The sequence below is a fragment of the Miniopterus natalensis genome, chromosome 5 (assembly GCF_054644295.1).
Source record: "Miniopterus natalensis isolate mMinNat1 chromosome 5, mMinNat1.hap1, whole genome shotgun sequence".
Lineage (NCBI taxonomy): Eukaryota > Metazoa > Chordata > Mammalia > Chiroptera > Miniopteridae > Miniopterus > Miniopterus natalensis.
Window position 1 is genome coordinate 86998891 of NC_142085.1, and position 14290 is coordinate 87013180.

Sequence of the window (14290 nt, forward strand, 5' to 3'; positions counted from 1 at the left end):
TTCATGTGCAATTAAGATTATATCCATTTTTAGAAATAGCAAGAACAAAATTCATGTATTGGTGCTAAATCATGATTATCAATTTGAACAATCCAATGAGGGAAAAGTAGAAATTTAAAAATAAGCAAAAGGCATTTTTTTCTTTTATAACAAATGAAGATAATTTCCCTTGAATGAACGTGTATAATTTTTTCAACGTGGTCATGAAAATAAACCACATTTGAAAATTTAAGTTACCTCAGAATGTTTTACTAAAGCTTCTAAACAGAACATTTCCACTGTGGCTGAAGGAACTTCTCCAAAGCTCTCAGCATAAGGAAGTCCATTTCCTCCAAAACACCATAAGCCACCCTGAAAGTAAGATAATTAACACTTTTACTAAAAACATGACTAATACTTTTTGTTAAACAAAAAAATCTCTATTATATATAGTATTAGAAAGGACTAATATATAGGATTCTAAATATTATGGAAACTTTAGTTATGCAAACTATTGCTTACGAGAATAGAAAACATGGAATTATTCCTAGAAGAGAGAAATCTTTGCACTTTCTCAATTCTTTCCCCTGTGTCCTCTCATCTGAAAGTACAAAGTACTAACACCAGTTATTGATTGTAAGAAAAGCCTGGGTTAATCAAAATGTTCTAGAGTGAGATTATGCTAGTCGAGTCTACTTAAAATGATAAAAAAGAGAAAAGCACTATTGAAAAAAATTAAAATAAAGGCAATAACAAGGATCATAGTTTTTAATTCTTCCCAAATTGAAATTCAAATTCATATGGAAGAAAAAGAAGAATTAGGAAAATTATGAAACAGAAGACTAGTGGAGACTAGTAGATGTTAAAACATTTAAGAATAAAGTAGGCAAAGAAAATTTCAACTCTTAACCACAGATTAAGGGCTAATGTCACTAATATGCAACAGTCTTCTACAGATCCGTGAGAAAAATACCAATGATGCTATGGAAAAATGAGCAACAGTCATAAAAGAAAGTTCTTAGGAGAAGAAATATAATGCCTCTAAAATACATGCAATGATGTCCAACATTGCCCATAGTGAAGCATGCATGGTGAAACTACAGAGAAAGGATCGTCTTCCTCTATCAGATGGGTGAGGAAACGGGCATTCCTATCACCCTGTTACTGGTAGTATCAATGGGGCTAGTTCTGTGGAAGACAACTTAGTGACAGCTATCAAAATTACAAGTGCCACCCTAGCCAGTTTGGCTCAGTGGTTAGAGCGCTGGCCCTTGGACTGAAGGGTTCTGGGTTCAATTCCAGCCAAGGGCACGTACTTCTATGGCAGGCGCAATCCTGTGGGAGGCAACCAATTGATGTGTCTCTCTCACATCAATGTTTCTCTCTCTCTCTCTCACCCTTCCACTATCTCTGAAAAGCAATGGAAAAGATATCCTCAGGTGAGGATTTAAAAAAAAAAAAAAATTACAAGTGCCCATGCGCTTTCAACATATAACACGCAGGCAAAGTGATGTGTGTACAGATTTGTTCCCTGCAGCATCCTTTATAAGAACAAAAGACTGATACCACCTAATGTCCATCAATAGGGGGTTGGTTAAAAAAATGATGGTACCGTTGTAAAATGGAGTACTATGCAAGTGTAAAAAATGCTGAGTCTCTTCATATACTGATATATCTCAACCTCCAAGATAACTCCTTAACTGAGAAAAAGAAGGGGTAGAGTGTGTATCCTGTATGCCACCATTTGTGGGAAAGAGCGTAACTGCGCGCAAGTGCCGGTGTATGGGGGATGGAAGGAATGGGAAGAGGTCTAATTCCCTATCTCCTCCTGAAGTGCTTTGTGTTTGAAAGAGAGGTCATACTACGCATACAGAGCACCTGCTGGCAAAGGGGGACAAGTACAAGGCCATGCCTTTCAAAATGTGTATATAAAGCCCAATGTTTCCTATAGGAAATACAATCCGTAAGTTTCTGCACTTTGAGATAATTTATAGGGTCTGTGGTTCAGTAAATCTAGTAAATGTTCAAAATATTTGCCCATTCTATAACTCTTATCCATGCCTTCCTCTCTGGTATAAGATTCTATTTTCTCATGCAACAAAAGACAGGTATGCATAAATTGAACTTCATCAAAATTAAAAATGTTTGCATTGCAAAAGACACTATATCAAGAAAGTGAAATATATTTCCAAATATTATATCTGCAAATATATTATTTGCAAATATTATCTGCAAATAATATCTGATATGGGAGAACTATTTGCAAATAATATATGTGATAAAGGATTTGTATCCACAATCTATAAAGAATTCTTAGAACTCAACAATAAAAAGACAAGTAACCCAATTTTTAAAAATATGGGCAAAGGCTACGAATAGATATTTCTCCAAGGAAGATATATAAACAGCCAATAAGCACGTAACATATACTCAACATGATTAATCATTAGGGACATGCAAATCAAACCAGAACGAAGATGCCACTTCTCAGCCAATGGGATGGCTCTAGTAAAAAAGATGGGTAATAACAAACATTGCCAAGTATGTGGAGAAACTGAAATCCTCATACATTGCTGGTGGGAATGTAAAATGGTACAGCTGCTGTGGAAAATGTTTTGGAAGTTGCTCAAAAAGTTAAACACAGCAATTCCACTTCTAGGTATATCCCAAAAGAATTAAAAACATGTCCACACAAAAACTTGTACACAAATGTTCATAGCAGCATTATTCAGAAAAGCCAAAAAGTGGAAACAACCTAAATATCCTGCTATCAGCTGATGAATGGACGAACAAAATGTGGTGTGCATCCATACAATGGGGGATTACTGACCATAGGAAAAAATGAAGTACTGATACTTGATACAACATGGATAAACCTGGACAACGTTATACTAAATGTAAGAAGTCAGACACAAAAGCTAACATATTGGAAGGTATCATTTATAATGAAATGCCCAGAAGAGGCAAATCCATAGAGAGTAAGCAGAATAGTGGCTGCCAGGGACTGGGGGTGGGGAGGGCATGGACAGTGACCGCTAATGGGCTCAGGTTTCTTTCTGGGGTAATAAAAATGCATCTTCCGAGTTACCTCCTCCTGTGAAGCCTTACACGACCTCTTAAGTGAAGTGAAGGGTTCTGGGAGTAACCTGTATGTCTTACACTCTGTGACTTTATTTACCTGTCTCCCCATTATCCCAAACACCTAACCTGTGCATGGCACACAACCAGGAGTCAGTATGTTGACTCAGTTCCTGGATAGATGATTATTCTAAGGGTCTAAGTGCTGGCCTCTGGCACAAGACCTTGGAAAGCGTGGACACTCAGAAATATTTACTGAATGAATGGATGAGCTAACCTTCTGAGCTGCTAGACACTGACTGCTTTCACTCAGAGCCAAAGATGTAAAGTACTGGACACACTCATCCAGCTCTGTTAGAGGTAAAGAAGCCAGCAGGTACCTGAGCTCTTCTTCAATGGACGAGTCCTGAAATAAGAGGAAGTCAGTTTTCATAATCAACCTCAACAACTGAACAAAAAGCCCCCAGAGACCCAAAGCCAAAAAAGCAGAAACAAACAAACAAAGGCAGAGGTAAATTAGTGCTTTTAGCTTCAAAAACTGTCACCCACCCAGGTAGACAGATCATTTAATTCTTAATTTTTTTCTTTCGTGTCTGCAACCCCAATCTGAAGGAGCTCTCACAAAACACAGCTCTGCGTTTTCACTTCATGGGCTACTTCACTTGACTCAAAATGATTACACTTTCTTACTAAAGCTAGCTTTTAAAATCCAGAACTTGTTACTCCTGATTTTCCCTAATGACTTACATTTAGTATATTCATTTTCTATTCTTCAAAAACTGACAGCAACTTTTCAGATTTTCCTTTTCTAGTCTAGGAAAGGTACTCAAGAAACATGCTCAAATATCTATATTACTGCTTAACTGGTATCCTCACGTATTAATACATTAATAACTCTACATAGTAGCTCTCCAGCTGTGTTTGGAATCTCAGGAAACATTTAGCATATCTGGAAATGTTTTTAGTTGTCACAACGTGGGGCTGCTTCTGGAATCTAATGAGAAGAGGCCAGGGATGCTGTTAAACACCCTACAATGGACAGGACACCCTCCAATAAAAAGTTATTTGGCCAAAAATGTCAACAGTGTTGAAGTTGAGAAAAACTAATCTAAAAGCAGCCGTACATCAAGAGACCAATTACGGATGCTGATATGCTATGAAGTTACCCTGGTGCAAGAGCCCCTAAGTACCCAAAAGGGGGGAAATAACAGAGAAACATCATCTCCTGAGGAATCAAGAAATCTTTGTAGGAAAACTACAATTTCAGGCTGACAGCCTTTACCTGCTTGTAAAAGGAGCCAACAAACTACTTTTTGAATGTTATTCTATACCCAGAGTGGAGACTATATATTAAACAATTTTTCACTCACTGATAATTTTATTTACTTACTTCTTTTAAAGCTGGTAAAGGGGGTGGAGGGAGAAAAAAACGAAGATCACTCTGTTGGCTTCGTGCCAAACCAACACGAGTCCTCAGGTCACAGGCTTGTGCAATTGTCCTATACTGGTAATCTATTATAAAAATATACTGTTAGCTCCCAGATTGGCTTACAGTTGTTTCAAGGATTAAATGGACAAACTACCTGAAAGCACTCTAATTTTCAAATTACAAGTTTGTATGTCCCAAGTATTTTTTCACAACTACAACATCAATAAGCTAAATACCCATCATTTCCATATCTAATCTCACAATTCTCCTCAACATGTATCTGGGTATGTCAGGGTCTAACTAACATTTTTTAAAAGATGAACTTCAAATGTGAAAATTGATAGGTGAGAACCAATTTAACTTCTCTTTAAAAATAATTCTAGTGTTCAAAAGCTTTTTTATCACTACTCCAGAACCTGCCATTGCACTTAGGTCTAGTGTCCCTAGTAACAGTATGATGCCTTTATTCCGTGATGTCCATGTAGAGAATGAGATTCCAGGTGGAGGTACTTTGTTTTAGCTTTCATGATTTATCACCCCTTTCTTTATGTACTGCTACAGACTATTTGTGTGTCCCCAAATCCGTATGTTGAAACTTAATCCCCAATATCATGGTATTTGGAGGAAGGGCCTTGGGGGGCTGTGATTAGGTCATGATGAAATTAGTGCCCTTATAAAACAGACCCCGAGAGCTGCCGTGTCCCTTCTGCCAGTTAAGGACACAAAGATGGCTAGCTATGAACCAGGAAGCAGGTCCTCACCAGACAGTAACTCTGCCAGCACCTGATCTTGCACTGCTAGCTTCTAGAACTGTGAGACATATATTTCTGTTGTTTATAAGCCACCCAGTCCATGGTATTTTGTTATAGTGACCCAAACAGACTAAAAAAAAATCTATCAGAACAGAATTCCAACCACACTCTCTCTAATGCAGTTCATAACCTGGGTGAGTTCTTCAAGATCATGTGGGGAACTTTTCAAAATATACGTGCCAGCACTCCAGCCCTGATTTTTGTGAATTGGAGCCCTAGGAGGCAGATTTTGAAAAAGATTTTTATTCTAAGTCTCCATTAACATTATGAAATAAGTGTATATTTACATTATAAATTATAATTACAGCCACCAATCAATCTACAATTAACTTGTATGGAAGCAGGTATCTTATTGAGACTCTTCTTTCAGAACATTATTCCTTTCTATTTGTTTACTCATTTTTATGACGACGATACTCAAAGTGTACATTAGTCTCTCTATTAGAATCAGAGCAGATCTGAGCTCTTGCTCATGTATTATCACTGCAAAACTTGTTGGTTTTAAATACAATTAAATACTTTAAATACCCCTTACTATGATATATACACATAAATCAGACTAATTATTAGTATTAGAGCCAGTTATCAAGTGAAAGCAAATCTAATTCTGTGGTGTGGCAAGCAATTAAAATGTATTTCATTAAATAGGAACCACAAGAAAATGTAAGCACAACACTGGGCCGTAACTATAAGAATCAAAAGTTCCTCTAATCAAGTAAAACACTGTTCTTTCTGCTACGAAGTTACAAATGTATCTACCTCAGTTCTGAGGCTGTTCTGACCAAACACATCTGGTTACCAGGCCAGTGAGTTTCACTGGAGTTTCCTTTTCTAACTTCTGGAAATATTCTGAATATAATTTTAGGCTGCCTGAACTTTTTCCTTCCTGAAGATCTCATTCCCTTCTCTCCCATATTGGAAGCAGAGGGCTAGCTGGCAGTGTGCCTCGCAGGGTCCTTACCGTGCCAGTGGTGGGCCTCCGACATGTCCTGCACAGCCTGCAGGCGGACCGTCCTGTCGTCTGACTTACTCTTCCTCAGGAGCAGCCATGAGGCACACTCATGGTCTTCTATGTCAACTGTACTAAAAGTGTCTTTGCAAAAAGAAGAAAAGGACAACATGGGCAATGTAAGCAGTTAAAAACAACACTTTTACCTCCCATTTACTCAATGTGGTAATTTATAAACATTTGAAATCTATAATAGTTAAATCTAATTCCACGTATTAATAATAACTGGTGTTTTATACTCAGTTCTGGCACATTTTTTATATTTGTTGTGTGTATTATGTATGTGCTTTCATTTTATAGACTATGTTGTTTTCACTACACTATGTGGCCTTTTTTTTTTTCTTTTTCCTTAAAAAATTTTTCATTATAAAAAATATCAAACAGCCCTGGCCGGTGTTGCTCAATTGGTTGAGCACCGTCCCATGCACGGAAAGGTCACTGGATCGATTACCAGTCAGGGCACATACCCCGGTTGTGGGCTTGATCCCCGGTCGGGGTGCATGCGGGAGGCAACCGATTAATGTTTCTCTCTCTCCCTCTCCCTTCCTCTTTCTCTAAAATCAATAAAAAACACATTTTTAAAAAAAATTAAACATAAGGAAGAATTAAAATAATACATTAATATCCATATGCCTACCACAGCTAGATTTAATAACTTATTTTGTCATATTTGCTCAATCTATATGCATAGGTCTACATATTTTTCTAAACTATGTAGAAGGAAGTTACAGACCTATGACTTTTACCCTTTCATAGTTCACACTGAATCTCCTAAGACTAAGCCTGCATTCTCCTATATATAATCACAATGCCATTATAACACCCAAGAACACAAACAAAAATCCTCCAAAATTATCTAAAATCCAGTCTAAAATCCATATTCACATTTATTCAATTGTCCCAAAAATATCTTGTAAGCTGTTTTTTTGAAGCCAGGATTTAAGTTTCTTTAGTCTCTCTTAATTCTAGAAAGCTTTCCACCTTTTCTTTTTCATGACATCAACTTTTGAAGATCTGGTCAGCTCTTTTATAACTAGGCTCTACGTTGTAGAGTTGCTGCTTGTGAAATCTACATTTTCGATGCAAGATTCTCATTATGAGAAAGCATGTAAGAGATTTCTTAACAAATTTTAAATTATGAAGGGGGTATATTTAGTCTCAATATTTATTTTCAAATATCTAACAACAATACAACCTCAAAGATGGAAAGAAAAAACTGTTAAAGGAATCAAGCCTTAAAATTAAATATAACCCAAGAGAATAATGTTACTCAATTTTTCACTGCTATAATAAATGTTAGTATATGAAATGGAAAAATATCTTAGGCAGACCATCGAATGACTTTCAGAATACTGATCAGGAGTCCCAGTTAAATATTTGATACTTACCAGCAAACGGACCCCGTAAGATCTTGGCTGAGGTTACCAATACTTTTCTTACTGTTTTGTGAAGCTCTTTTCTTGCCTGGTATGTGAGTCCTAAAGTGATTACAAATTTAAAAAACACTAAGTATGTACCCTTAATGCCAAGCTCCAACACTTAAACGAGAACTATAAACTTCAGGTTTTTTCAAAAAGAAAATATAAAATAGCGTCTTTCTGTTTTTATTGTAACTATCAAAGCAACGGGAACACAGAGCTCTAAGTCCCAAAATAAGATTGCTCTCCAGGTCAGGAAAAAGGTAAAAAACAAAAACACTAAACCTAACAAAAATCCTCATACACAACATAGGATTAGCTATATTCAGGAAAATGTCCCTTTAAAATAGTCCCTCTCAAACTAAAATTTGGAGATACCTCACTGGGATAAAGCTTCACTACAAAGTTAAATTATAAGCTAACACCATAAAGCATGTTGAAATATGGGAAGGTGAAATGACAACAAATGCAAACAGCTTGTGGACAGGGAGCAGTAGAGCCGGCCCACTCAGGGACCATGATGTACAGCAGGCATGGCTATTCTGGCTGACAGTGTAGGAGCCCGCAGCTGAGACAAGTGTGGTGACTCACCAGACTACCCATATCTTGATGGAAAGATATTCCTCTGCTCTAAAATGTCATGTTCACCAAGCAATCGTCTGATTACTGATTAGGTTTCCATGTGACCTAGCTTTGGAGAAGAGGAATGTTCTGACTAGTCAAAACAGGTTTTTCTAGCCTTTATGACAGATTTTTTCCCTCTGTAAATAAGTTCATATTCATATTTATGAATCCATCTTATCATTTTAGTGTGCATAATGAATAAATCTCTTAAATCAGAAATAGTTCTGAGTTAAGTGACAAACTCATGTTTTGTGCATCTGAACTGGCAGTCCCCACTGAGGGGTGGACTCCACATTTAGACCCCAACAGCTGGCTGGCCTTCGCTTCACCTAGTTAGAGAGGAACTGCAAACTTGGGCTAAATACAGACGTCCAAAATCTGGTCTTCAGTTAACTCTTTAGGTCCTCACAGGGGTTGGTGATTCTTAGAGTTAGCTGAACCTACCTTATTTATACTGCATTTTAAATACTAATTTTTAAAATCAATAACTAGCTTCCATTTTTCACAAAGATGAGGTTACTTTACCATAAACTTACCATAACTTTCTCTTTTATCTAACGAATCTGTGTGCACATATATGTATGACTTCATTTTTTCTCTTTCTACCCCTTGAGTATCTAATGTCAAAGACTTCTTCAGGGCCAGAACTTCATATGTAAGAAATAATGAACCTCTTAAAAAGAAACAAAAAATCCATCATAAATATATGATCTAAATGTAACACAAGAGTCACTCTTTTGTTAAGCTTTAAATAGTTAACTTTTCTTTTTTATTGGGAAATATAATATATATACAGTAAATGTGCATATATCATACATTTATATATATACATGTATAAATACATGTATAAAGTTACACATGTTTCAGTTTAACAAATAATAGTAAGTAGCTACATTACCATATCCAGGCAAAAAACCAGAACTTTAACAGGAAGTACCCCAGAAGCCCACAGTGTGTCCCTTCCTGATCCTGACTCACTCTCTCATCTCTACAGCTAATTATCATTCTGACTTTATTATAATAATAGCCTTGCTTTTCTTTACAGTTCACCATCCACACATGCATCTTTAAACAACAGTTCTGTCTGCCTGTGAACTTCGCAGGAATGGAATCACACTGTATTCTTCTGTCCAGCCCTCTGTTGGTGAGATTCACCCAGGCTGCTGCCTGTAGCTGGAGTTCCTGCATTTACACTTTCCTGTGGCTGTGACTCATCCACTGTCTGCATGTACCACAACTTACTTTCCCACTCTACCACAGATAGGCACTTAGGGAATTGTAGTTTGGATCTATCACAAACAACACCATTACACATCACACCCTTATGCACTATACACATGTGTTTGTTCCTCTAGGGTACAGATCTAGAAGCAGAATTACAGACTTTCTGGCACCATATATATTATATATATTATATATTATTCAACTTTACTAGATGATGCCAAACTGTTGTTTCAAAAAAATTAGTCAATTTGTACTCGGTCACCAGCATGTGAAAGCTTCTCCTAAGTTATAGCTAAAGTCAATTTTTAAATGTGACCTACAATGTTGTTTGTTGTGTACCCCCAGATGAAGATTTTTTTCCCACATCAGACTGACCTGCACACTCCCTCGACCCAGACAGAACAGCCGCCCACTGTCTGAACTCAGAGCTTAGTAACATGAGTATATCAAGCCTTCTCCTGAACTTCCTACCCTAAAGCAAAAGCAGGTAAGACAAAAAGGCCAGACTCTGGCTGGCACCAGAGGAACGGAGAGAAGGCTCAAAAGAACCCTTTTCACTCTTGGGATCTACCTGAGCAGCCAAAAGAGCCAATGTATTCAGTATTTTTATCATGCTTTCCATGAAAGACAAAATTCTGTACTAAAAATTGTGTGATGAATTTCCACTCTATTCCTGAATATAATTGTGATACAAACACAATTACGGCTTTACAAAAAGTACTCATTTCTCTTTTGCTTGGAGTAAGTCAAAGGGAAAAAACATCTAAATATGTTTTGCCTGACTTTACAATATCATGGAGAAATGTATGTACTTGGATAAAATACCAAATATATCTCCTTTATCATTTTAGCATCTAAGAGTTGATTTTATATTTATCCTAGTGAAAAAGAATATTACTGACAAAAACACTGGGGCAGCATTAGGCATGCATTTAATATATATCACCCCCACCCCCAAAAAAGGAAAGAAAGGAGAATGAAAATACAATTTTCAGAAAGAGAGTCACTCCATTCATTAAGCAAGTGCCTCTGAAATAGCACGAGATGGGAGATGTCAATCTATTCCTTTTCTCAGTCAGCATCAGTTTCCTTTCATAAGACCTTTATGGTGAGTCATAGAATTTTCCAAACTAATTTTGACTATAGTTGATTTTTACCTTCTTCACCCACTTTAGAACCCAAGACCAGAGGTGGTTTTCAGTGTGTGACAGCTATTGAGTGAGTCCCTGGCTCCATATTTGCCAGGTGCTTTCCTCGGAGCAACAGTGCCAGGTGGACAGGATCCCCATCGTACACTTGGACCCAAGAGAAACCAATACTCAGAAGGTAAAGCAGCGAGCGATACAACACTGACATGGTAGAACCAGTGACTGACCGGTGATGAATCCATCCAATTCCAAAGTCTATACCTGTTCACTCCCCCATGCTACCTGTAAATCATTCCCACTGAGATTTCAAATAGTAGTACAATGAAGCCAATCAGTATTTTACCATTGACACTTACCCTAAAATAAGTGATCCTGTAACCTTTATTATGTTTCCTTCAAAGAAAAAAAAAGTCAATGTGATGAATTTCATTTTTAAAACATGACAGGGAATAGGCATATTCAGATAAGAAGTTATTAATGTTTCTATCAACAGAAGGCTTACTATCCCCAGATACAAACAAATGAACCAATAAGCACTGGGTACAAAGATATAACCTGTCCTTCGCTGAGTCCCCCCTTCCAGCATCCCGACCCATCGGCAGAGGCCTAGTTCCCGCCGTGCTGTTGTACCGCCAGGCCCACTCCGCTTCCACTGAGCACCACGTCCAGAGAGCTAACCTCCCTGACTCCTCATAGTTCACAACCAGTTAAAGAAAGGAACAGGGATCATTCTCCCTACCACTACTAAGACTATTGAGGGATTATGTTTGTCTATTGGGGATACAAAAGGACTCTTCCCAAAGTAATTATGTTGTAATTGGCGATTACAAGCCCCACTTTATTTTATTATTTTATTTAAGTTTATCTTTATTGTTGAAAGTATTATAAATGTTCCCTTTTTTCCTCCATTGATCCCCTCCACCCTGCCCCCCCACTCCAGGCACTCACCATACTATTGTCTGTGTCAATGGGTTTATGCGTATATGCATATACATTCTTAGGGTAATCTCTCCCCGCCCACCCACCCACCCTGCCTTCCCTCTGAGATTCATCAGTCTGTTCCATGCTTCTATGTCTCTGGATCTGTTTTGTTCATCGGCTTATTTTGTTCATTAGATTCCACATATGAGTAAGATCATGCGATAATTGTCTTTCTCTGACTGATAGCCCCATTTTAAATACACATTACATTCTACAAGTTTACTTATAATTTCTTGGTTCAGAAATTGGAAAACACTTTTTTAAATAGAAAAAAAAAACCTAGTGGCAAACACAGGTAACTGCCTATCCAATACACATAAACCCCTTAATCCTTCCTAACACAACCTGATTCCTGTCTAATTCCCAGACTCCTCTGTGGCTAGAGATGGCTGTGCAACACAGTAGTAGCCAGTCAGATAAAGACAGAAGTCTAGAGGGAGGGATCTCCCCCAAATAAAAAGACAAAGCCTCATAAGATGGCTTTTGGCCTTTCTGCCTTCTTGATGTCCAGGGATTCAGCAACAATCTTGTGTCCATGAAGACAATTAAGACGATGGAGGAGGAAGACAAGAGGATTGCTAAACTGCAATTCCTGCCCTAAACTGTAACCTGTTACCAGGGTGGTTAAGTTTCCAAGGTGGTCCACAAAAGCTTATTTAACTCATGATAAATCTGAGATGTTTGTCTTTTGCAGGGTAATGGTCCACCCCAAATTAGTAAGCGGAGAGCCATGCATACTCCTTTTTCTGTAAGAAAGTATTATTGTTTAAACTGTACTCACTGATGTCTTTCCAATATGTGTTGCTTTTTGGAGGAGCTGAGGTTCCTATTCTTCTACAACAGATGACACAATAAGCAGCCAGGGACATTCTGTATATTTAGAACAATTATAACAAATTTAGTTTCACTTCTAATTAAAAACATTTATTTTAATCATAAGAACACATCACAATCACAGTGGATTGCCCACAGGGTTAGATTTGTCAAGACCAGGAAAATTTGGGGTTTTTTTAATCCTCACCGGAGGATATTTTTTCCATTGCTTTTCAGAGAGAGAGACAGACAGACAGACAGACAGACAGACAAACATTGAGACACATCAATTGGTTGCCTCTGGCATGTGGCCCCTTGGGGCCGAGGATCGAGCCTGCAACCGAGGTATGTGCCCTTGGCCGGAATCAAACCCGGGACCCTTCAGTCTGCAGGCTGACACTCCAACCACTGAGCCAAAGCTGGCTAGGGCAGGAAAAAAACCTTAATTAAAAAATATGTTTCTCCCTTAAAAACTTAAAGCTGACTTATTAGAGTATTTTGCTAGCACTTTGGTTATTCTTCAAACCATGCCCAATTGTGAACAATGATTAGTAGGAAACTGGAAAACACAGATTATTAATCAGAATATCAATACAGGAATCTGCCCTGGCCGGTGGCGCCCTTGGTTGGAGCGTCATCCCGTGCACCTAAAGGTTGCAGATTCAATTCACGGTCAGGGCACATACCTAGTTCGCAGGTTAGATCCCCAGGTTGGAGCACATACAGGAGGCAACCAAACGATGTTTCTCTCTCTCCCTTCCTCTCTAATAATAATAAAAAAAAGAATATCAATATAGGAATATAGAATTTTAATGTCTTTTCGAAAGTATACATGCATATAAGTAGATATTCTATTTACCTTTGATGGCTGAAGGCCCTACAGAAATGAAAAGCAACTCTGAATGGAAGATCTACTTAGGACCCATGGAAGTATTTAGCTTTTCTCCAGCTCCTTCAGGACGGTCCCCAACACTGTTTAAAATCTTTGACACTTGTTCACTGTGGGCAGCCTGTCAAAGGAGAACTGTTGCTCTACCACTTCACCAACTGAGTATAGATGATCTAAATATGATGCAACAATTTCTAGAACAGCTCAGTATTCTAGAATCATATCAGATTCTCTGTGGATGAGACTTTTTTTTTCTCTCTCTTGGGGGATTCATGTGGAAAATGGTCCTTTGGTTCAACATATTAAAAACTTCTAGCAGCTTTATAGAGATTAGTAGGAAACTACTTGATGTACACGTATAAGAAATACCTCTTAGAGATAGGACAAAACAAAAAGCTTTAAAACTTTTTCTTGTGGTTCCAGTACATCAATTGATGACTAAGCAAACTAGTTTAGGCAACAGGTAAACTTATAAAGGTCACTGTTTTAAAGGTCGACCTTCGAGATCTCAATCTCTTCACTTCCAGGGGGACCTTGATTCATGATCTACCTTTCTCTTCTCAACCTTCACACACTCCTCTCCCTAAATACTGGATGTCCAATGTTCTCTGAAGTATAGGGTGTCCCAAAAATATGTACACACACACTTTGAATAATTATAAAGGCAGTATTTATTAAAATACATTTCATTTTCAAAACTGAGCTATCAGCTGTTAAAATGTGTATACAGTTTTTTGTGACATCCTGTATATATTTACCAACAGTTGTGCCAATTTCTTTTATTGCTTCCTACATCTACAACCTCCTTCTGGGTTCAAGTCATTCCTGATGAAGGTATATCTTCTCGTAGTTCTTTCATGAAGGCCTGTGTGTAGTCAGCACCCTC

At 37.8% G+C, this 14290-nt stretch overlaps 1 protein-coding gene across 2 annotated transcripts in view; it reads right to left on the reverse strand.

Annotated features, from left to right (window-relative positions):
* Positions 1-14290, reverse strand: part of SERAC1 (serine active site containing 1) — a 36932-nt gene that overhangs the window by 14640 nt on the left and 8002 nt on the right. The window contains exons 2-9 of one of the 2 annotated variants that reach the window (XM_016200690.2): positions 12484-12572; positions 11078-11114; positions 8886-9022; positions 7696-7785; positions 6260-6391; positions 4448-4569; positions 3335-3463; positions 238-351 (exon numbers count right to left, since the gene is read on the reverse strand). In XM_016200690.2, the coding sequence (XP_016056176.2) occupies positions 238-351; positions 3335-3463; positions 4448-4569; positions 6260-6391; positions 7696-7785; positions 8886-9022; positions 11078-11114; positions 12484-12571 (849 nt within the window). In that variant the 5' untranslated portion in view covers position 12572. The remainder of the gene's footprint in view (positions 1-237; positions 352-3334; positions 3464-4447; positions 4570-6259; positions 6392-7695; positions 7786-8885; positions 9023-11077; positions 11115-12483; positions 12573-14290) is intronic. The other variant, XM_016200691.2, reaches the window with a different exon arrangement.